This window comes from Dermacentor variabilis, chromosome 2, assembly GCF_050947875.1.
Source record: "Dermacentor variabilis isolate Ectoservices chromosome 2, ASM5094787v1, whole genome shotgun sequence".
NCBI classification, from domain to species: domain Eukaryota; kingdom Metazoa; phylum Arthropoda; class Arachnida; order Ixodida; family Ixodidae; genus Dermacentor; species Dermacentor variabilis.
In genome coordinates this window covers 203,193,329-203,215,603 of record NC_134569.1, presented here as the reverse complement: position 1 = coordinate 203,215,603, position 22,275 = coordinate 203,193,329, and the positions used below count along the sequence as shown (strand labels likewise).

The window sequence follows — 22,275 nt, the reverse complement described above, 5'->3', positions numbered from 1 at the left end:
TGACTGTGCATTCATTAGTGATACCCTTACGATACAAGAAATTGAGCTAGCTATTGATCAGCTGCCTATGTCGAAAACACCCGGCCCTGATCGACTTTCGTGTGAATTTTAGAAGGCTTTCAAACCAATGATCAGCCCCATATTATTGGACATTTTTATTACAAGTTTAGAGGTAGACGCCCTTCCGCAATCTTTTTGCAAAACCCACACACTTTTAATTCCAAAAAGTTCAGATAAGGAGAAACTGGGTTCTGTTGAAAGCTATCGGCCAATCACATTGTCAAACGTGGATTATAAAATTTTTGCAAAAGTTTTATCGAATAGATTGCAATTTGCGATGTCAATTCTCATTGGTTCCTATCAGACGTGTGGAATTAGGGGCCGATCCATTCAAACCAACATACATATCGCCCGTACACTCCTTCAATACTGTTACGGTTCCACTGAACAGCTTGCAATGCTCCAGGTAGACCTTGCTAAAGCTTTTGATCGTGTAGTCACTCCTATTTATTTACACTTCTGGAGCCTGCCAATGCTGGCTCCGTTGTGCTTAAAGGCGTTAAGCTTTCCTATACGTGTTGTACTACTCGTTTAGTTATTAATGGCCAACTCTCTAAACCCGTTTCCATTTGCTCTTCGGTAAAACAAGGATGCCCTATGCCCCCATTACTATTCGCCTTTTATCTGGAACCGCTATGCTTAAGCGTAATTCAGTCGAGTTACATCCATGGCTTCAATATACTGGGTAATGAAGTAAAATTCTTAGCTTATGCAGATGATTTAGCGTTCTTCTGCACGGATAAGTCCAGTGTTGAAAAAGTAGTATCAACAATACAGGAATTTGGCAGCGTATCAGAAGCACGAATGAACTCCGCAAAAAGCTTAGGCTTATAGTTTGGCTCATGTTGCTATAAACCAGAACAGTTTGCAGGTGTTAATTGGACCGGTGTCCCGCCAAAGTATCTCGGCGTGCCGCTAGACGCATATAAATTAAGCGCACACTACTGGAAAGAACAAGTTTCGGCCCTGCAAAGTTACGCCCAGACATTCGTTCCACACCGACTTTCTATTTTTGGCAAAGCCGAGGCCTGCAATAAATTCTTGGCAACAAAAACTTACTATGTATTGCAAGTTATACATTGTGCCAGGCTCTACATCCAGCGCTTTCACCGAATCTTTGCAACCTTCGTATGGTCTTCAAATTTTGAGCCCATGAGGCGAGACAATATTTTCAGGCCCGTTAGTGAAGGTGGGCTGGGTTTAGTAGATCTTTATGTGCGGCAAGTAGTGTCTCGTTTCTTCTTTTTTCGCGATACATCACATCCTATACTTCGGTCATTCATGCAAGTCACACTTGTTAATGCGTTACCCGACTTAATCGTTTCTTCGAATTTTTCTTCGCGTTTATGCTTGTGGGGATTCATGCAAGAAGTTTACTTGGCGATTCGCTTCCTGACAGTTCGGTTTTCCACTGAATACTTGTACTCTGTGTCGCGTAAAACGTTATACAAAGATCTATTGTCCATGCTTTTTCCGCCTCCATTTTACCGATCACTATACATTCAATGGCCAGGTCACGACGTTCTAAAGCGAGTTCGTAAAATGTATATATCCCCTTGCTGCAAAACATTCTTTTATAAACTTCATAGTGAAACCATACCGGTTAAAACATGGCTACAGAAAAAGGGTATCTCTGTCTCTTCTGTTAACTGTCGCCTTTGTGACGTACCAGAGACGATTGAACATTGTTTTATTAGCTGCACCGACGCCATACTATTTTGGGATGTCCACCAACGGACTTTAAAAAAGGACTTTGACATCAACGCTCATACTGTGCGATACCTGCTGCCGACCGCTGATAATAGTGCACCTTTTGATATGTTTTTTCTCATCGGAATGCACAGTTTGTGGAAAACGCGAATGATGGACCGAAACGCCGAAACGGTTGTACCTACAAGGGTGAATTTCATCCAAATGACCCTACACCTAAAGCAGGTCTATGATGGACTTGATACCCAGCCGGACTGGTACCCCATTTTGGTGAGGTGCCTATCCTTACCACCCTTCTAAAGTGAAACCACATTTCTACCCACAGTATGAACGATGCCTTTTCTCTGAGTGACTATCATTGTGCTCTCCATTCTCTGACTATGCACAACTGGTGAATATCGGGTTGTTGCTACTGTAATAAATACCATGAAAAAAAAAGAAGCCGTGGCCGAGTGGTAGAATCGCGCGAACCTTTTGTCCTGCGTCACGGTGGCCGCGGTTCGATTCCCGCTTCGCACTTTTTTTTAAGCCGCATAGGACCGCATAGCCGCAGAAACACAAAGCTCATGGTTAGCTTTCGGTTCTGGTTTTCCAGTGGTTCTCTTGAAATGTTATGTTTTCTATTTTTCCTTCCTAAAACATAGCAGTGTCGTGTTCATTTGTTAAGTCAACGCATTTATGAAGATTTTATTCATCGGACATCACAACTAGAAGCTTGCGCATAGCCTTGTGTTATGCAAAAAAAATATAACTTTCGTGCCTTGTACCGTGGAACCTGGGAGAACAAAATGGCTATTCTTATTGCGTTCTTCTCGAAGGTCCGTTTTCTTCGACTTTCGCCTGTCCTTAATGGCACTTACTCCGAGCGAATCAGGTCCACCTGGGTCACAATGCCACCCGGCGGCCAGTGCCATTCCTATGCAGCATTCGTGTGGAACAAAGGGTCTGCCAGGCTGAGTCGCTGCCCGAACGGTAATTATTTCTAAAGATTCATCCAAATAAGAAATGCACCAACTAGTAGAATATGTGCAGCGTGCGGATTAATAGCTACTGTTAATGTGTTCCCTACAGCCATATGGTATGGATCGGTAGGTGTGGCCGTAAAAAAATCATTTGAATAAATGTCCCGTGCTGTGTCTGCCCCGGTCGCTCTACAGAGAAGCTAGCTTGGCTAGCCGTCAGTATTTAGGATCAACGTATGGCGTCCCTCGTTCGGGGCATTTGCTTTTAATGCGCAGCTTTCTTTGGCGAGTACCCCAGCAATTTGGTAGCAAAATCGTGCAAAATCGTGTCTGTAACGCCAAAAAACTTGACGCATTTCCCATATGAATACATAGGTCTTTATAAAAAAGGTTGAGGTGGCCAACTTGAAATTGGAAGTGGCACCAGCATAAATTGGCGTGATACAGGGATGGGCCAAGTTGAATTTGGTAGTGATATGGGAGTGGCCCAACCTAAATTTGGTTTTAAATGGTAATGAGCCAAGCTGAATTTGAGGCTGATATGGGAGTGGCCCAACCTAAATTTGAGGTGATATTCATTCATTCATTCATTCAGAATTTATTTAAGACAACGAAAAGGTTGTCCAGGGTGACGTGGCAAAAGGCATACTTTGCCTGACGAGGCCACGCCACCCGGATGACAGGCGGCACCACAGGCTACAAAAATCAAGAAAGAGCATTACATAATAGAACACACATTCAATATTTTTTACACAATACATAAGACATCCTTACAAAACACAGGCTTTCGGCGGAAAAACAAACAGCATACTTCAAAACACAATTCAACCATAGCAGTATTTACAAAACACACTAGTGATAGGTATACGTTCAGTTTTCACCTTTAAGGTTCATTTATGAGCATTGCTTTAATTAACATTTTGTATTTACGTATAGAGGGAGTGTTGCGTACAGTATCCAGAATAATAGGGTATTGATTAATTAAGTCAGGAATTTGCCATCCTAACCTCTGAAAACCGTAATTAGTGCGTACACGAGGTGTTTCCATACATTGTTTCCTAAGTTCGTATGTGCTAAGTTTAGTGTGATAGGTGGTTTCGAAGGTTATTTTGTCTAGTTTGTACTGGCGTAATATTTCCAGACATAATTTGTATGTGTGCAGTTTACTTATTTCTAGTATTCCATAAGACCTAAACAAGGGCCAGCAGCTGCGCAATAACTGTATTTTCCCAATAGCTCGTAACGCCCGCTTTTGAATTGCAAAGAGGGAATCTCGATTTGTTTGTGTCGTCGTTAACCATACAAGGGAACAGTAGCTTAAACGGGAATGTATTAATGAATAGTATATTTGCCGCTTTATGGACGCCGGGAGATATCTCAATTTGTTTAAAATGCCAACCGCCCGACAAAGATCACTTCGAAGCTGATCAACATGCGAATTCCAAGAGAGATTTTCTTGAAACAGAACACCTAGAAAACGAATTTGCGAGCACTGTTTCAACTGAGTGTTTTCAAAGTTTAAGTTTAGGTTGTCAGGAGCTTTTACACCTTTTGCTCTGAAGAGAATGTATTTGGTCTTACTAGCATTTAATTGCATCTTGTTTAATTTTAACCATGTACTCAAGCCGGTCAACCAATAGTTAGCCTTTCTTTCGAGCGCGTAGGGGTCAATACCTGAGAAAAAGACATTAGTGTCATCAGCGTACAACACTAGGTTTTCGCTGCCTGGTATATTCACAATATCATTCAGGTATAAAATAAAGAGTACAGGTCCGAGAATAGATCCCTGAGGCACACCATATTTTATTGTTTTTACGTGTGAGGCTGCAGCATTTATGACAGTAAATTGCTCTCTTGACGTTAAATAGCTCTCAATTAAGGTCAACGACACGCCACGGAATCCGTAAAGTGGAAGCTTTCTTATTAGAACATCGTGCTGAACACAGTCGAATGCCTTTCTGAAGTCGAGGAAAATTCCCAGGGTGTGTGCCTTTTCTTCAATATTGTTTAGAATTTTTTCCTTTATCCCAAGGAGTGCGGTTTCGGCTGATCTATCTTTCCTAAAGCCAAATTGCTCATCGGCTATAATATTTTGCGCGGTGAGAAAACGGACGAATCTTTTGTTTATAACCTGTTCGGCTACCTTTGCAAATACTGGTAGTACTGATATAGGCCTATAATTTGTTAGTTCGTTCGCTGGGCCACCCTTGTGCACAACAGTCACTTTGGCCAGTTTCATTTTCTGCGGAAAAACGCCTGTAGATAAAATAATGTTGCAAATGTGAGAGAGCGGACAACTGATTATTTCACCTACAGCCTTTAGAGGTTTCGGTTTAATTTCATCTGCTCCTGGAGCACAGCCATTTTTAGTGTCAGAATAATATCTAGCACTTCACGTTCGTCAGTGGGTGCTAAAAACAATGTGTTTGCGGCGTTTGATGCAATGAACTGCTCGCACGGTGAATCAACTGAATTCCCATCGCATGATCCGACTGCAATGAAATGGTCATTAAATAAATTTGCGACTTCGTTGTCAGTCATAGCATCGTTTTGATATGGGACCTTTTTGTGCTGGAAATTTTTCGAGAGTACCTCCCTCACGGTTTGCCACATTAGCCGTGAGTTACCCGTAATGTCTGCAAACTTTGTTATGTAGTATTCAAATCTTGATTTTCTAATATCTGCATTTAATTTGTTTCGAACTTTTTTAAACAGTGTAAAGTCATTTTCATGCTTGGTATTCAGGAATTTTTCAAACAGCCTGTTTTTTTGTTTGATTCTCATATGCAGTTCATGAGTGATCCAAGGCTTCCTTATCTTTTTTCGTTTTACCCATGGCTCGAGGGGAAAACACTTCTCGTATGCAGCCATAAAGCAGGAAAGAAAAGCCTCGTACGCTTTATTTGCATCTGTTTCCATTAAAATGGAGTCCCACCTTTGATTTGAGAGAAGATATTTGAATTTGCTGATATTTTTTTCAGAGTAATGGCGGATAAAAACTGGTTGCTTATTTGAATTAGGCCTTTTGTGAGGTAAAATGCAGTAGATTGGCAAATGGTCACTTAAATCGCACTTCAATACACCCGATTTGACAACGTCAGGCGGAAAGCTTGTAATGCAAAGGTCTAAAATACTTTGAGAGGTAGGAGTAATCCTAGTTGGCATATCTATTAAGTTACAGCACGCGTATGACACAAACAGCTCTTGTAGGCGCGAATAGCCGGAGGTATCTGATAAAACATTGAGATTAAAATCGCCAACAAAAGCACACTGTAGTTTTAACTCAAGACTTAGTTCAAACAGTTCTTCCATACAGTTCAAGAAATGGTTCAAGGATCCAGATGGCGGGCGATAAAACACTCCTAGCAGGATGTCATAAAGTTGTACAACGACACATTCAATGTTTTCATTTATAATATTATATTCTGTGAGTGCATTGTACTTGAAGTGTGAGCGAATATACATCGCACTACCACCACCACGTTTGAAAGCGCGACATACAGATATGCAGTCGTAACCATCAAGAAAAGCACACTCATCATCAGAGGAAAACCACGTTTCAGTGAAACAAAGAATGTCAAAAGAATAGTTAAGGTCATTTAGGAATAGGTCTACCTCATCAAGTTTAGTTTTTAAGCTCCTAGCGTTAAGATGAAACAAAGAAAGTGTGTCTTTTTTTAAGAAAGCAGGTTCACAAGGAAGGCCAAAACATGAGTGCATCATCTTGCACTAAAGAACACAAAGAACGCCCACATCGTGGGTGCTACAAGAGCACGTTACTGCAAGTTGATAAAATCTTGCTCACTGCGAATGACGAAAGCGGGGTCGCCGGTCTGCTTCCGCAGCAGAATTTTTCCGTTAGCATGCCAAACGTATGCGTAGCCATTCTTTTTTGCCCATTCTTTTGTCGAGGTTAGCAATGTGCGGGAGAGCCGCGTGATATTTTCGCAGATAAACAAGCTTTTCTCTTTTTGCAGCAAATGTCTGTTTGCCAGCCAAGTGTCACGGTCCTCTTGCCTCAAAAAGCGAGTGATAATAGCTGGCGTTTTGTCGGCCTTCGCTGGCAGCCTATGCACGGCAGCTATATCCTTCCTTGTTACATGCGGTACATTCAGTTTGGTAGCCACTTCATTTATCTTTTCTAGTAGGTCCTCATCGACGGACTCAGAGACGCCATGTATTTCAAGATTTAAGCGGCGACTTCGCCACTCTAAGCTTTCGACTTCGCGCTTTAGGTGAGCAATTTCATTTGCCGAGTCCGCCTTCTCAAGTTTGTCTACACGCTGGCAAAGTTCTTTGGTGTTTTTTTCTTGATCAGTCAGCCGGTTTTGAAATTCGTCAAACTTATCTGAGATAAGCTGCACTGAGGCTTCTAATTCATTAATTCTTTTGGGCAAGGTTTGGAGAGCGTCAAGTTTAGCCTCAATTTTGAGCAAACGTGTTAACACTTCCTTTTCTGCACTAAGCTTCTCACTTCCATCTTCCACAGTGTGGCCATGTTTGCATGTATTGCACTTCCAGTTTTTTTTCACACGTTTTGTTTGCCACACCTCTTCGGTTATACCAGAACAGTCGCCAAAATGAAAACTAAACTTACATTCACAGCAGCTGGCAGAGGGCACATTTTCAGGCACAAGCGAGCGGCATGTACAACATCTCGACATGTCGTGCGGTGCAAAGGCAAATACACTTCAGGAAAACAATGTACTCGTGGCAGCGGCGGCAGGGTCGGCAACAAAAAAGAGTCTAATCCTTATTAGTAAAGACGACCAACCTGTAAATATACAGAGTAGGTTTCACTTGTCGTGCGTGCCGGTGGCTGCCGCTGCTGCCAAATGCGGGGAGACGCCCCTTCGGTCCTTGCTTGTTCGTCAGTTGTCGCTGGCGTCGGTGATGCAGGTGGCGATTTGCCTTCCCCAGAACTGTCTCGCTTCCACAGCGAAGGAAAAAAACTTCGGGCGACGATCGGTTTTCAGTTGCACCAGCGCAGCCGGAGCTGCTCTCGGCGGCCAGGAACTTTGGTCCACAGGCGAAGGACGCTGTAAATATACAGAGTAGGTTTCACTTGTCTTGCGTGCCGGTGGCTGCCGCTGCTGCCAAATGCGGGGAGACGCCCCTTCGGTCCTTGCTTGTTCGTCAGTTGTCGCTGGCGTCGGTGATGCAGGTGGCGATTTGCCCTCCCCAGAACTGTCTCGCTTCCACAGCGAAGGAAAAAAACTTCGGGCGACGATCGGTTTTCAGTTGCACCAGCGCAGCCGGAGCTGCTCTCGGCGGCCAGGAACTTTGGTCCACAGGCGAAGGACGCTGTGCGCAAAATTACGATCCCAAGTGCGCCGTCCCAAGTGCGCTTACCCATCCCAATGCGCCGCATTGGGGTGGGTAAGCCTAAGTTTGGGGGAATATGGCGGTTGGGCCACCCTAACCATGCGGGTGATATGGGGCTGGGCGAAGCTGAATCGGGGGTGATATGGGGATGGGCTAACCTAAATGTGGGAGTGATTTGCGGTGGGCCATCCTAAATTTGAGGTGATAGAGGGGTGGACCAGGCTAAGTTTGGGGCTGATACGGGGGTGGGCCAACCTGGATTTGGGGATGATATGGGGGTGGCCCAACCTAAATTTGGAGGTGAGATGGGGATGGGCTAACCTAAGCATAGGGGTGATGTGCGGCTGGGCCAAGCTGAATTGGGGGTTGATATATGGGTGGACTAACCTTAATTGTTGGGTGATTTGCGGTGGGCCATCCTAAATTTGAGGTGATCGAGGGGTGGGCCAGCGTTAGTTTGGGGCGGATATGCGGGTGGGCCAACCTCGGTTTGCAGGTGGTATTGGAGTGGGCCAACCTAAATTTGGTGGTGTTGTGAAGGCAGGCCAATCTGTATTTGGGGGTGATATGGCGTTGGTCCTACCTAAATGTGGGGGCAATCTCGGGGTCGGCCAATCTGAATTTGGGGGCGATATGGGGGTGGGCCAACCTAAATTTTGGGGTGTGTCGACTCAAAATTTGGAGGACGATTTATTGAAGTTCGCGCGGGGACCAACTTGATAATTAGGGGTGGCCCAATTGATATTTCGAATTAGGTCAACTTGAAATTTAAGTCTGGGCGAAAAGAAAATCGGGCGTGGCCGACTTTAAATTTGAGGGTGGGCCGATTTAAGTTTGAGGGTGGGCCAAATTAAATTTGGAGGCCTGTTTACGAATAGTTCGACAACACCAGTGGTGTTTCTGCATATTTTTCATCATCGCAAAGTACGTATATTAATAATTGTTACCCAATACCCCTCAAGGTGAGCTACCACTCGAGCCTTCCCAGCCCACTGAGCTGGTATTGTCACAGGGGTGCTCTCATCATGACGACTGCGACGTTCAATGTGGAGATCCACGAGAACAAATCGCAGGCCGAGCTGACCATTTCCACACCAATGTCATCGCAAGCACTACTCGCTCGTGCTAGACGGAACACAAGCTCACAACGATCATAATTCAACTTTCCATCGCACGCTAGTCGACACGTTCTCAGTGCACAATTTCGTCAATCATCTGGACAGGAACATTGCTGGATGTTTTAATGTTATGTTGCTTCGTTTTTCACGAACGCCTTATCCCGCAAAGAGAATGCATTTTTGAGATTGACGAGGCAAGCTAGTATATAACTCATACGAAGAAAATGTATAAAGGGTTATAGTGATTTTTCAAAACATATGTATTAGTAAATAAGATTTCTGATGGTATTGTTTCGACCGGGCATGACAAGAATTTCTTCCCGCCTGTCACAGTGCTTTGACCGAAAACCTCATCATTTTGCGCAAACGTGTTGCCCCAATACTACATGTGCTGAATGTACAGAAGTGCGGTACGTGGTCACACCTTCAAAGCCAGCCTATGTTGTGTACTGTTGTTGATATTGTAGTAATGTGGAGTTTTCCTCTTCATAAGAGCACAAAAAGAAAAAGGACATTACAGATAGTAGCTAAGCGCAAAGTACATTGGGAGATCTGAAACCAGAAATTATTTTCAATTTGCGGGTTGGTGTTCACCGCTGGTAGATCGCTTTCCGATCACTTCAATGAATTTTGTTTGTGTGCAATTGCAGGAAAAACAAAGATACTACCATTTCATTGCCAGAACCTTTATGCCCTCCACACACACAAGAAGGACACCAGATAATGGCACTATCAGTTTATAAACTGATATTGTTTTGCTAATTTCAGTGTAGCGTGGTGTCTGTGAACGGAGTATTTTCTTAGTATCAATCCAGTATTAGCAGTGAGAAGCAGTTCGGTCTACCATCCCCATGAGGACATACTAGCCATTGTAGCGCTTTACTCTAGGACAAGTGCTAAAAACTTGGTGTGCTTTGTCCTTTCCGCAGGTCGTCCATCCATTCTGTTATGGTGACCATCAACTTTGTGTCCATCAGGCCACCTCCTCATTTTACCTTCGCCATCGCGAGAGCGGACAGAGAAAGGAAGCTTTCTTTACAATCAGCCCCAGCGGGATTCCACCCCTCGTAACTGCTGCAATTTGCATTCAGTGGCTGGGCATGCTAACTACATCCTTAGTTTCACAACGGTTGGAGCGCGCAGAAAATGTAGAGCTCTGGGCGCTATCACTACCAGGAACCCATGCCAATGCAGATAGAAGTACGTGCGGGGGCTGGGCATGCTAACTTCTGCGCTACCACCTGCCGCCGCCACCTCAGATTTTGTATGCATACCTGCTTCTTGTTTTCATCGCAGACGCATGCAGGGCAAATGCGGATAAGTAATTGGATTGGATTGGGAAAACGTTCATTGAGCCTGCAGTAAAGCGCGAAGGCGCGCTTCGGTCGTGGCCTACGTCGTCAACGTGGCGGGTGCTCTGCGAGGATCTTCGCTCGCCGTTGCCGGCTCGCCAGGCTCCTGCCTAGCCAGCGCCTCGATGACCTGCTGGACGGCCTGGAGTTGTTTTTCTTGGTCATCGCTCCACGTTGCTTCCTCAAGCTGCGGCGGTATACGTCCTTAGTTAGCTGCGCTTGGATGTTTGCAGCAATCCCATAGCATGTGCTCGAATGTGGCGGTCTCCCTGCAGCACGCTCTGCACTTGTCATGGGGGTGCGATTCTGGGTATATCCTATGTAATAGCGCCGGGCTTGGAAGCGTTCTTGTTTCTAGTTGCCTGAACAGCACAGCCTGTGACCTACTCAGCCCTTTGCAGGGCGGCGGGAGAAGTGTGCGGGCCAGCCGAAAGCCTTGGTCAGTTCGTTATAGCTGGTCATCCGGTATTTGGCGCTGAACCACAGCGGGCAGCTGTTGCCTTGGGCGCGGTCGGTTAGCCCTCGCGCTCGGGCGTGTGCCGTTTCGTTGCGATTGGCATGCTTCTCCGACGCTTGTCCTGCGTGCGCCGTGAACCACTTAATTCGAGTCCTCTTGTCACGGTCTGCCTGTCGGATCAGGACGCGTGCCGCCGTTGGGGCAGTTCTTCCTCTGGCGTAGTTCCTCACCGCCTGTCTGGAGTCACTAAGGATCATGCGGCATTGTCGGTCTACGATGGCCAGGGTGATAGCTATTTCTTCTGCTTCCTCCACTTGCTTGCTCGATGTGCTGGCGGTCGCCCGCACGTTGCCTCCAGAGTCGACCACCGCGATCGTGAAGCCGTTGCGGCCGGCATATTCGGCTGCATCCACGTATCTAGCGCCGGTGCCTTACACGTGCAGGTCCGTCAGTGCCTTGGCTCTAGCGCGTCTTCGGCCTTCGTTGAATTCCGGGTGCATGTTCCTGGCAAGGGGTCAACCCTCACATTCCGTCGTACGTGGTCGGGGACGGGGCATTTTGGTCGCTGCTGTTCGTGATAACCGATGCCTAGACTGCACAGGATCTTTCTGCCGGCCTTTGTTGATAACAGACTTTGCAACTGAGCGGCTCTTTGCGCTTCGGCGATCTCGTCGAGCGTGTTGTGTATGCCCAGCTGGAGGAGACGTTTCGTGTTGGTAGTTTCGGGTAGACCGAGGGGCGTCTTGTAAGCCCTCCGGATTAGGTTGTCTAGCTTGTTTTCGCTTTTCACCCAATTGTGGAAGGCTGCCACGCACACTATGTGGCAGGGTACGAAGGAGTGTATAAGTCTGATGTTTTCCTCCTTCATGACTCCCTTCTTGGTGGTAACGCGCTTGAGCAGTCTGGTGGGTTGGCCGCCTTACACATGATGCGAATGATGTCTCCGTTCCTGCCGAGCGCTTTGATCGTGATGCCCAGGACTCGGATCTTGCTGACCGTTGGTATTGTGTTACCATCCCTGGTGCGGATCTTGATCTTTTTGCGTTTCCTTTGCTTCTTGATTCTGTGCGTTTTGATCGGTTGGTAAAGCAGGAGCTCTGACTTACTTGGGGAGCAACGCAGTCCCATACCTTCCAGGCTTTCTTCGATCGTGTCGACGGCCGTCTGTAGTGTGGATTTTATGCGGGCATCACTTCCCCCGTCCACCCACGCCGTAATATCGTCCGCGTATATTGTGTACTTCAGTCCTTCAAGCTGGCATAGTCTTTTGGCAACTTGAATCATAACAAGGTTAAATAGCATGGATGAGATGATGGAGCCTTGAGGAGTGCCCTGGCTCCCTAATATCTTCTCGTCCGTCTTCTGGTCGCTGGCTCTCAGCTCCGTCGTTCTGCCGGTGAGGAAGTATTTGAAATATTCGTACCACCTCTCGCCTAGGTTCAGATGGGATACCTGCGCGAGGATGCCAGAGGGCGTCACTTTGTCGAAGGCGCTTTCTAGGTCGAGCACGAGGACGACTTTGGTGTCCCTGGTTTCGCCGTCGATGACCTGATGTTGGATAAGTAAAAAATCTCAGTGCCCTCCCACTCTGTGAAGAAAGATGACCAGCAAAGCTGTGTATGTGTGCGCCTTAATGGCGAACTTCACCTCCGCCGTATGTCGGCCCCGCATTGCACTCTCTTCGGGATCGGCCCACGTATAATGAGTGCTTAATGCCTGCTTCACCTCCGCCGCAGGTCGGCCTGGCATGGCGTTACATTCGGGATCAGCCCACGTATGGGGAAAGCTGAGCGCTTGCTTCACCTCCACTGCGGGTGAGGCCGGTATTGCTCTATCTTCGGGATTTTGCTCTACACGCGGACGGGATAGTGGGGAAAGTAGCCCTTAAGAGGAACCTTCACCTCGAGATCTGGTGGTCCTATCTAAATACGTGTAAAAGGAGAATTCGTTTTTCTCCACAACAACTGCATCAAATTTTACAAGGTTTATTGCACTTAACAGAAAAACTTAAAATCTAGTGACTGTTGTTTTACAGTTTTTCATTTAGGTCATCATTTGTTTATTCAAAATTGGCAAAAATCGAAAATTTTCAGAAGTGGAATTAAGAGGAGCTTAAGAGGAGCCGTAAGAGTAGCTAAAGCTTCCTCTTAAGAGGAAGCTTTAGCTCGGGTGCTCCTATCTAAATACAAGTAAAAGGAGAATTCGTTTTTCTCGGCAACCACAGCACCAAATTTCACGAGGTTTCTTGCATTAGAAAGAAAAACTTAAAATCTAGTGACTGTTTGTTTCTAGTTATTGAGTTAGGTCACCAATTTTTTATTACAAATTGGCAAACATCGTAAATTTTCAAAAAACGAAACTATCAAGTTTACAACTCTGTAACTCAACAACGAAAAACGATATCAGAATTCTGGGAATTGCATGTAATAGTACGTCTATAGCGGACAAAATTGGTATGTTACACATGATAATAAAAAATAAGTAATATGGAAATACAGCTTTTGCAGAACCCTTGTAACCAACGTAACAAATTCAGGTAATATGTAAAATGACATACGGAATTTGTCCGCTTTTAATGATCGAATGGGTGCCGTTTACAGAACCGCGATATCTGTTCTTCATGCAGAGCTATGAATTTGTAACCGTCGGGCTTCTATTCTTTTTCAAACGGTCGAATATCTGAAAATCCTTTGAACAAAAGTCAAACTCTAAATCGAAATTCCGCTTCCAGCAGTCACTAGAATTTAACTTTCTTTCTCAAATGCAACAAATTTCATTAAAATCGGTGCAGGGGTTATCTCAGAAAAACGTTTTTGCGTTTTACATGTATTTGAATAGGCCGCGTCGGAGTTGAGCCCGAGCTAAAGCTTCCTGTTAACGGCTTCGTTGTAAAAAAAAAGGAATAAAAGAAAAAAGAAACCCCTCAGCCGTCAATATCGCCGCCTCAGATTTCGTCATGATGGCACCGCCACCATCGGCACGGCTCCGTGAGCAGCTACCAAGCTGTTCACTTTCGTTATCTTCCTTCCGCCGGCGGCAGCGCATTGTGTTGATGCCAGCGACGCGCTAAATCTGCATCATCATTCCGTCATGCACCGCTTCTGCGACCATGCAAGCTTTCGGCGGCACACGTTCACTGCCGTATTAACACCAAAACTTTAAAATGCTTTCCTTCGAGAAAGCAGCATGAATAAAAATGGAACGCGACTATGTGGCCATGGGGAACATGTTCACGGGGCCATACTATTGATGACAGCATCACAAAAGGCTAGATGTGGTCAGGTTGACTTTACAGGTTTGGAAGGGATGACTGACAGGCTAGTTGCTTCATTATCACATAAAGAACAGCGCTTAAAGTTAGCGCAGTGTGTGTGTGGTTCCTCCTTTGTGTCCCGTCGTGAAGCGCTGTTCTTTCTTTGACTTCTCAGATCTTCTTTTTCTGCGTCAGTTACGTCTTCCAAGAGTGTTTACTTGGAAAAATTTTTTTTCGCATGTCTCTTAAAGAAGCATGTTTAGTCAAAATTTTTTCGCTTGGCTGCATAATCTTGAGGACGGGCTCCAAACGGCTCATTTTCTTTAGCCACGCAAGAACCATTACTGAAGATTTAATTAACGTAGCTTTGTTAATTACTCAACTTACTCCGCATCTAGAGGTTACCGATCTGAACACTCGAATGATAAAATCATGTTAACATTGTTTGTATCGTTTCAATAGTTTTGTTTCGTGCAGTTAAAAGCAGCCGGCATATTGATGGTGCTGTAGACTTCTTATAAAGTAAGTGTGAAAGCTTGGATAGGTTATCTTGGCACAAATCAACTTCATGAGCGTAAGCACATGGCTCAACCTTGCACGTCTGCCTTTACAACCTATTCTCATACATTACACATGAAGCACCTCGGCGCTACACCCGCCGTGGTTGCTCAGTGGCTATGGTGTTAGGCTGCTGAGCACAAGGTCGCGGGATCGAATCCCGACCACGGCGGCCGCATTTCGATGGGGGCGAGAACACCTGTGTACTTAGATTTAGGTGCACGTTAAAGAACCCCAGGTGGTCGAAATTTCCGGATTCCCACTACGGCGTGCCTCATAATCAGAAAGGGGTTTTGGCACGTAAAACCCCGTAATTAAATTTTTTTTAACCTCAGCGCTACGGTGCATCCCACAAGGTGTGCGAGAACATTGTGCGCGCTCCAGATTAGGTTTCTGAGCGTTGGTGGCATCAGGCTCGGTTTCCTGGCATCATAAGGAGTAAAAACAGCTTCCTGGAGGGAAGCATTGGGTACATTTTCAGTACTTTGTAACATATGGATCAGCATGGATATGTACGTTAGAACGAAAAGTACTGAAATATTAAGGTGAGGGTTTCGCTTGATGTATTTTAGCTGTCTAATGATAAGATCTAAAGAAAAAAATACTGCGATTTTGTGACAGTTAATGCTGACATGAAATATGAGCTCCGACACAGTACCCGCGGTGGAACTGGCCCCTGGACTACAGGGCTTCATTGAACCACGATATGCTGGTTTGATAAATACCAGTAATTGGAAAGTGGTTGGCTCTTGAATTTCCTGTATGTCGGCGCCGCTGTGCAGTGTTGGGGGCCCTTTTTAAACCACAAGCACTATGTTTCAGCTAGTATAGAAAGCAACTGTATTGAAAGCAACTGTGGGGGTTTAGCGTCTAACCACAGTTCCAACGTTATCAGTTAGCTCAAGATGCGCCTGCATGTGTTTCTAATATCCAGTATATGTTGTCACGGATTCAGTAGCGAAATAGCGTTATCTTATCAGATTGCGCGCGTGAAGCGAATACTGGCGTACATTCTCCATCACATTTGACGACCCGAGATTGCGCTGCAATGTACGAGCATTCCAACCTGACGAACCGAAGCCTTGATCCTGTTGCGTTTCGCCTGCGACACGTGGTTTTGCCGGCGCGACTGCGGCGGGGCGGCAGACATTTTGGCCCGATCGTCGTCGCCGCAACGCTCATCGCCAGGTGTTTCCAGGCGCGACTGCGGCGATGCGACAGCAGGGGCACCCTCTCCTTCCAGTCATTGTGCCCGAACCAGGCGATGCGAAAGCAGGGATCACCCTCTCATTGTGCCCGACCGGCAGCGCTACGACAGTGTGCTACGACATTGTGCTACGACATTGTGCTACGACATTGTGCTACGACAGCGCTACGACATTGTACGTTCACGTGCTCGTCTATTGAGGGGTTCCTTCTTGCCCTCAACTGCGAGAGTATAAAGACAGCTGCCCCCGGACGCCAAAAGGAGGGCTCCGATTTCTTCTGTTGAGTAAAGTGCTCTCCCGTCTCTCTACTTCGGTCAACCTGACCGCCAACTGTTTGCGATGTTAAAATAAACAAGTTGTTTTGTTGTTACCAGTCGACTCATGCTTTGCCGGGACCTTCGGATGCTTCCAGTTGTACCCCAGGCCGCCAGGCCAACGCTACCCTTGGGGCTTGCGACCCAGGTACAACCACGGGCGTCAGCGCCGAGTTCCCAACAAACCGATGCCATCGGTGGGATCCAAACATCTGGTTGGCAGCGGTGAGATCGCCCCCGACTTCAAACATCTGTCTGCCAGCGGTGAGACAGCGACAACGGAGGCCAGCAGCGAAGAGATGCAGTTGACGGTATGCTGAGCAGCTCAACGACGATCCGGGAGCAGTGCAACAAGCCCTGTGTGACGACTGGTTGCCTGCAGCGGAACGACTGCGCGGAATTCCTGCCTGCGAGGTTTGGTGAGTGCGGGACTTTCTTCTTCTGAGCTTTGCCAGGCTTTTGTTAGTGTTAGAAACAGAGCTGGTAATTGTGGTTGTCGTTGCTGCCGGGTTAGTTTGCGGCAAGACAATAGTAAGCAGTAGAGAAAGCAGCATTCAGAGCAGCCATGGATTTGAAGTCGTTGCGCAAACCGAAATTGTTGGAGCTTGCAAGAGAGTTGGGTCTGGATGTCTCGGACAAACTCAGAAAACCAGAACTGCTAAAGGCTATTCTTGAGTTAGAGGCTGAGGATGACGAGCTGTCGGAATGCCTTGAGACTATTGAGGAGAGGTCAAAAAGACAGGAGCGCGAACTTAAAGAGCAAAAAGAGAAACAGGAGCGCGAACTTAAAGAGCAAAAAGAGAAACAGGAGCGCGAACTTAAAGAGCAGAAAGAAAAAGAAGAGCGTGACCGTCAACACGCTTTGGAAATGAAGCGTCTCGAAATAGAGATGGAACGCGCTCGTAATGGAAGTCAGGCACACGGTGCAGGAGAACGCGTATTGTTCAAAATGACTGACCTGATGCGGCCGTTTAAGCTTGGAGAGGACATTGGTTTGTTCCTGGTTAACTTTGAGCGAACGTGCGAGAAGCAGGGGTTCTCTCGGGAAACGTGGCCACAGCGCTTGCTCACTTTGTTACCCGGCGAGGCGGCCGACGTAGTCGCTCGCTTGGATAGAGAGGAGGCAGAGGACTTCGACACAGTGAAATCGAGTCTTCTAAAAAAGTACCGGCTGTCTGCGGAGGCGTTCCGTCGGAAGTTTCGGGAAAATGAGAAAGGCAGAAGTGAGTCATATACAGAGTTTGCGTATAGGCTTATGTCGAACATGCAGGAGTGGCTCAAAGAGGAGAAAGCGTTTGGTGACCACGATAAAGTTCTGCAGTGTTTCGGGCTAGAACAGTTTTATAGTCGGTTACCGGAGAACGTGCGATACTGGGTCTTGGATAGGCCAGACGTTTGTACGGTGGCTAAAGCCGCTGAGCTAGCCGAGGAGTTTGTGACGCGTCGGGCTCGCGGAGCTAAGGACGGTCAAAAGGGTGAATTTGGCTCGAAGTTTGAGAGGCCAAAGTTCACACCCATGAGATTAAAGGGGGACACGCGTAGTGCGGATGCGAGCGAAAGCAGTCCGACCAAACGTAAAGAGACGGCGGCAGCCAAACGCAGAAAGCGGTTCGAGATGAGGCGAGCGCGCTTGTGTTATACGTGCCAGAAGCCGGGTCACTTTTCGGCGCAGTGTCCGGAAACAACACCAAAAGTTGTGTTTTTTTCAATAGGCAGCACTGACGAGAACATGAAGCTTCTCGAGCCTTACATGCGAGACCTCCTCGTGAACGGGAAAGAGTGCCGAGTGCTTCGCGATTCCGCAGCTACGATGGATGTAGTTCACCCGTCTTACGTAGAACCCCATATGTTCACGGGCGAGTGCGCATGGATCAAGCAAGCCGTGGAAGCTCATAGCGTGTGTCTGCCAGTAGCAAAGGTGCTTATTGAAGGACCTTTTGGAGCGCTTGAGACGGAGGCGGCAGTGTCATCTATGCTGCCACCCCAGTACCCGCACCTATTTTCAAACAGGTCCGATCACCTCCTGCGCGAGAAGGGGCTTTTGTTTGGTGAAGCTAGTGTTCAGGCCTTAACCAGATCGAAGGTTCGGGAGCTCGCTGCAAAGGCGGTAGTTGCGGGGCCGACGTTATCAAACAACGAAAAAGGGTCAGAGGCGCAGCAAGCCGATATTCAGAGCACGCCCGAACTGAATAAACTTGAGTCTGTAACGTTAAAGGCGCCAGATACTGGAGAGGAAACGCCCGACACGGGAAAGTTAGAAGAGCTATCTGCTGATTTGCTCATCGCGCCTACGTCAGACGGACTGGATAGGTTGCTAAAAGTCAGCCGGTCGGCTTTGATAGCCGAGCAAAAAAAGGATGGCAGCCTGGAAAACGTGCGCTGCAATGTCAAAGAAGGTATCGCCAGGAAAACTGCGCGTTTTGTGGAAAGAGGTGGAGTCCTGTACCGGAAGTATCTAGACCGCCGAGGAGTGGAGTTCGATCAGCTGATCGTGCCTCAATGCTATCGTCAGGATCTGTTGCGCTTGTCACACGGGGGTTCGTGGTCCGGACACCTTGGAGTTAAGAAAACTAAGGACCGTCTCTTGCAAGAGTACTATTGGCCAGGGTGTTTTCGGGACGCAGACCATTTCGTGAGGTCATGCGACACCTGTCAGCGGGTGGGCAAACCAGGGGACAAATCAAGGGCGCCGTTGAAATTGGTACCTATCATTACGGAGCCTTTTAGACGGCTCGTTATTGATACAGTGGGACCTCTGCCGGTAACAGCCACGGGGTACAGACACATTTTGACTGTGATCTGCCCAGCGACAAAGTTCCCTGAAGCAGTGCCGCTTAAAGAACTCAGCTCAGTTGAGATAGTCAATGCACTACTGTCCATATTTGCGCGAGTTGGTTTTCCTGCGGAAATCCAATCAGATCAGGGCACAGTGTTTACTAGCGCTTTGACGACAACTTTTCTCGAAAGGTGTGGGGTAAAGCTGCTACACAGCTCAGTGTACCACCCACAGTCGAATTCCGTTGAGAAGCTCCACTCCGTCATGAAGCGCGTGTTGAGAGCCTTGTGTTTTGAACATCAAACTGACTGGGAGCTGTGTCTGCCTGGGGTGATGTTTGCATTAAGAACAGCGCCGCATGCGGCTACGGGGTTTTCGCCAGCTGAACTGGTGTACGGTCGCTCGCTTCGGTCTCCGCTTCGCATGCTTCGAGAATCGTGGGAAGGTAGGGGCGACGACCCAGTCGTGGTGGAGTACGTACTTAAGCTCCTCGAACGCTTAAGAAGGGCACAGGAGTTGTCAGGTGAAGCAATGACAAAGGCCCAGCAGAGGGCCAAGCTTTATTATGATCGGACAGCCAGGGCCCGTCGTTTTGAGGTGGGCGATGAGGTCATGATATTGCGCACATCGCTAAACAACAAACTAGACGTGCAGTGGGAGGGCCCAGCACGAATTGTTCAGAAACTGTCGGACGTTAACTACGTGGTAAGTCTGCCAGGAAAGCGGAAAGCACAGCAAGTTTGCCACTGTAATTTGCTCAAACCTTATAGACAAAGGGAAGCAGTGGTGTGCATGATGGTAAACGTTCCTGAAGAGCTTCCGGTCGAGCTTCCGGGACTAGGCTCAGTGACGAACAGGGAAGACACCGGTCAAGTCATTAGTGACCTTATCAGTAAAGCACCGCTGTCGCCCGAGCAGAAAACCGAACTACACCAGCTATTACAAGAGTTTCAAGGTCTGTTCTCTGAGAGGACTGGTAGGACTTCTGTACTTACTCATGATATAGAACTTACCTCCCCAGAGCCAGTACGATCCAAGGCGTATCGGGTGTCACCCCGCCAGAGCGATATTATGGAGGCTGAGGTAAAGAAAATGCTACAGCTCGGTGTTATTGAGGCAGGTGAGAGTGATTATACCTCCCCTTTGATTTTAGTTGAGGTACCGGGCAAGGAACCTCGTCCTTGCGTCGACTACCGCAGGCTTAATTCCATCACTAAGGATCAAATTTATCCGATCCCTAACATCGAGGAGCGCCTTGAGAAAGTTAGTAGCGCTCAGTTTATTTCCACCCTAGATCTTGTCAGGGGTTATTGGCAGGTTCCACTTACAGAAGAGGCTAGTAGGTATGCGGCGTTCATTTCACCAATGGGAACATTCCGTCCTAAAGTGTTGAGTTTTGGTTTGAAGAACGCGCCATACTGTTTTTCAGGCCTCATGGATAAAGTGTTGCGGGGACAGCAAGAATTCGCTTTACCGTATCTAGACGACGTAGCGATATTCTCCGCATCCTGGTCCGAGCATATGACACACTTGCGGGCAGTGCTAACCCGCCTGCGCGAAGCGGGCTTGACAGTAAAGGCTCCTAAGTGCCAGTTAGCTCAGGCCGAGGTTGTCTACCTCGGTCACGTGATTGGTCAGGGTCGTCGCCGCCCCTCTGAAATAAAAGTGGCCGCTGTGCGAGACTTTCCGCAACCGCGCACAAAGACCGATATTCGGTCGTTCTTAGGTGTCGCCGGCTACTATCAGAGGTACATCCCTAGGTACTCTGATATCGCGGCTCCCCTGACGGATGCTCTAAGAAAGACAGAGCCTCAAACAGTCGTCCGGGACGAGACAAAGGAAAGAGCTTTTAGCGCCCTAAAGAGTGCCCTAACAAGCCAGCCTGTGCTACGATCGCCAGACTATACAACAGGGTTCATTGTTCAGTGCGCTGCTAGTGAGCGAGGCATGGGCGTTGTACTGTGCCAACGGGAAAATGGAGAAGTAGAACACCCCGTCCTGTATGCTAGTCGTAAGCTGACCAGTCGTGAGCAGGCGTATAGCGCCACCGAGAAAGAGTGTGCGTGTCTCGTGTGGGCCGTTCAGAAATTGTCATGCTATCTAGCCGGCTCGAGGTTTATCATTGAGACGGATCACTGCCCTCTCCAATGGCTGCAGACCATCTCTCCCAAAAATGGCCGCCTCCTGCGCTGGAGCCTCGCTTTACAACAATATTCCTTTGAGGTGCGTTACAAAAAGGGGAGTCTCAACGGTAACGCCGATGGCTTAAGTCGAAGCCCCTAACGTAGGAATCAGCCTCAAAATTGTTTGTTACTGATGTTTTTCTTCCTGAGGCAGGATTTTTTTTAACATATTGCTTTTGTTTAGTGTTTCAAAGTGATGATATGCTTTCTAGTGCAATTTTTCAATTTGTGGACGCGTTCTGAGTGATGCTAGACTACTGTAAGGAACTAGGCAGTGGTATAAAAAGGGGAAAGAGCCTGGCAGGGCTTAGTGAGGGTTGTGCCGTGCTTGCTGACTGAGCGGTTGAGTTTCAGCGTAGTTCTAACGCTTGCCGGGAACGAGAACAAAAATGTGAACTCTCCCGAAGTCACTTTGCAGTGTCCCGTGCGAACCTGAACAAGAGAACGAGGTCTTCTCTGTGCGCTGCGCTCAAGAAGCGTCGAGGGACGCCCGACTTCGGTTATGAGCATCATCGAGCGACATCCCTCCGGACAGCGGATGCAGTCCCCTGTCCATCGGGATCTCCTTTCCCCGGCGGGGCGGTCTGTTGCGTTTCGCCTGCGACACGTGGTTTTGCCGGCGCGACTGCGGCGGGGCGGCAGACATTTTGGCCCGATCGTCGTCGCCGCAACGCTCATCGCCAGGTGTTTCCAGGCGCGACTGCGGCGATGCGACAGCAGGGGCACCCTCTCCTTCCAGTCATTGTGCCCGAACCAGGCGATGCGAAAGCAGGGATCACCCTCTCATTGTGCCCGACCGGCAGCGCTACGACAGTGTGCTACGACATTGTGCTACGACATTGTGCTACGACAGCGCTACGACATTGTACGTTCACGTGCTCGTCTATTGAGGGGTTCCTTCTTGCCCTCAACTGCGAGAGTATAAAGACAGCTGCCCCCGGACGCCAAAAGGAGGGCTCCGATTTCTTCTGTTGAGTAAAGTGCTCTCCCGTCTCTCTA

At 47.6% G+C, this 22,275-nt stretch overlaps 1 protein-coding gene across 1 annotated transcript in view; it reads left to right on the top strand.

Annotated features, from left to right (window-relative positions):
• The first annotated feature begins 1,212 nt into the window (after positions 1-1,212).
• Positions 1,213-22,275, top strand: part of LOC142570632 (uncharacterized) — a 58,954-nt gene continuing 37,891 nt past the window's right edge. Inside the window, exon 1 of the mRNA XM_075678994.1 lies at positions 1,213-2,040. Coding sequence (XP_075535109.1) covers positions 1,213-2,040 — 828 coding nt within the window. The remainder of the gene's footprint in view (positions 2,041-22,275) is intronic.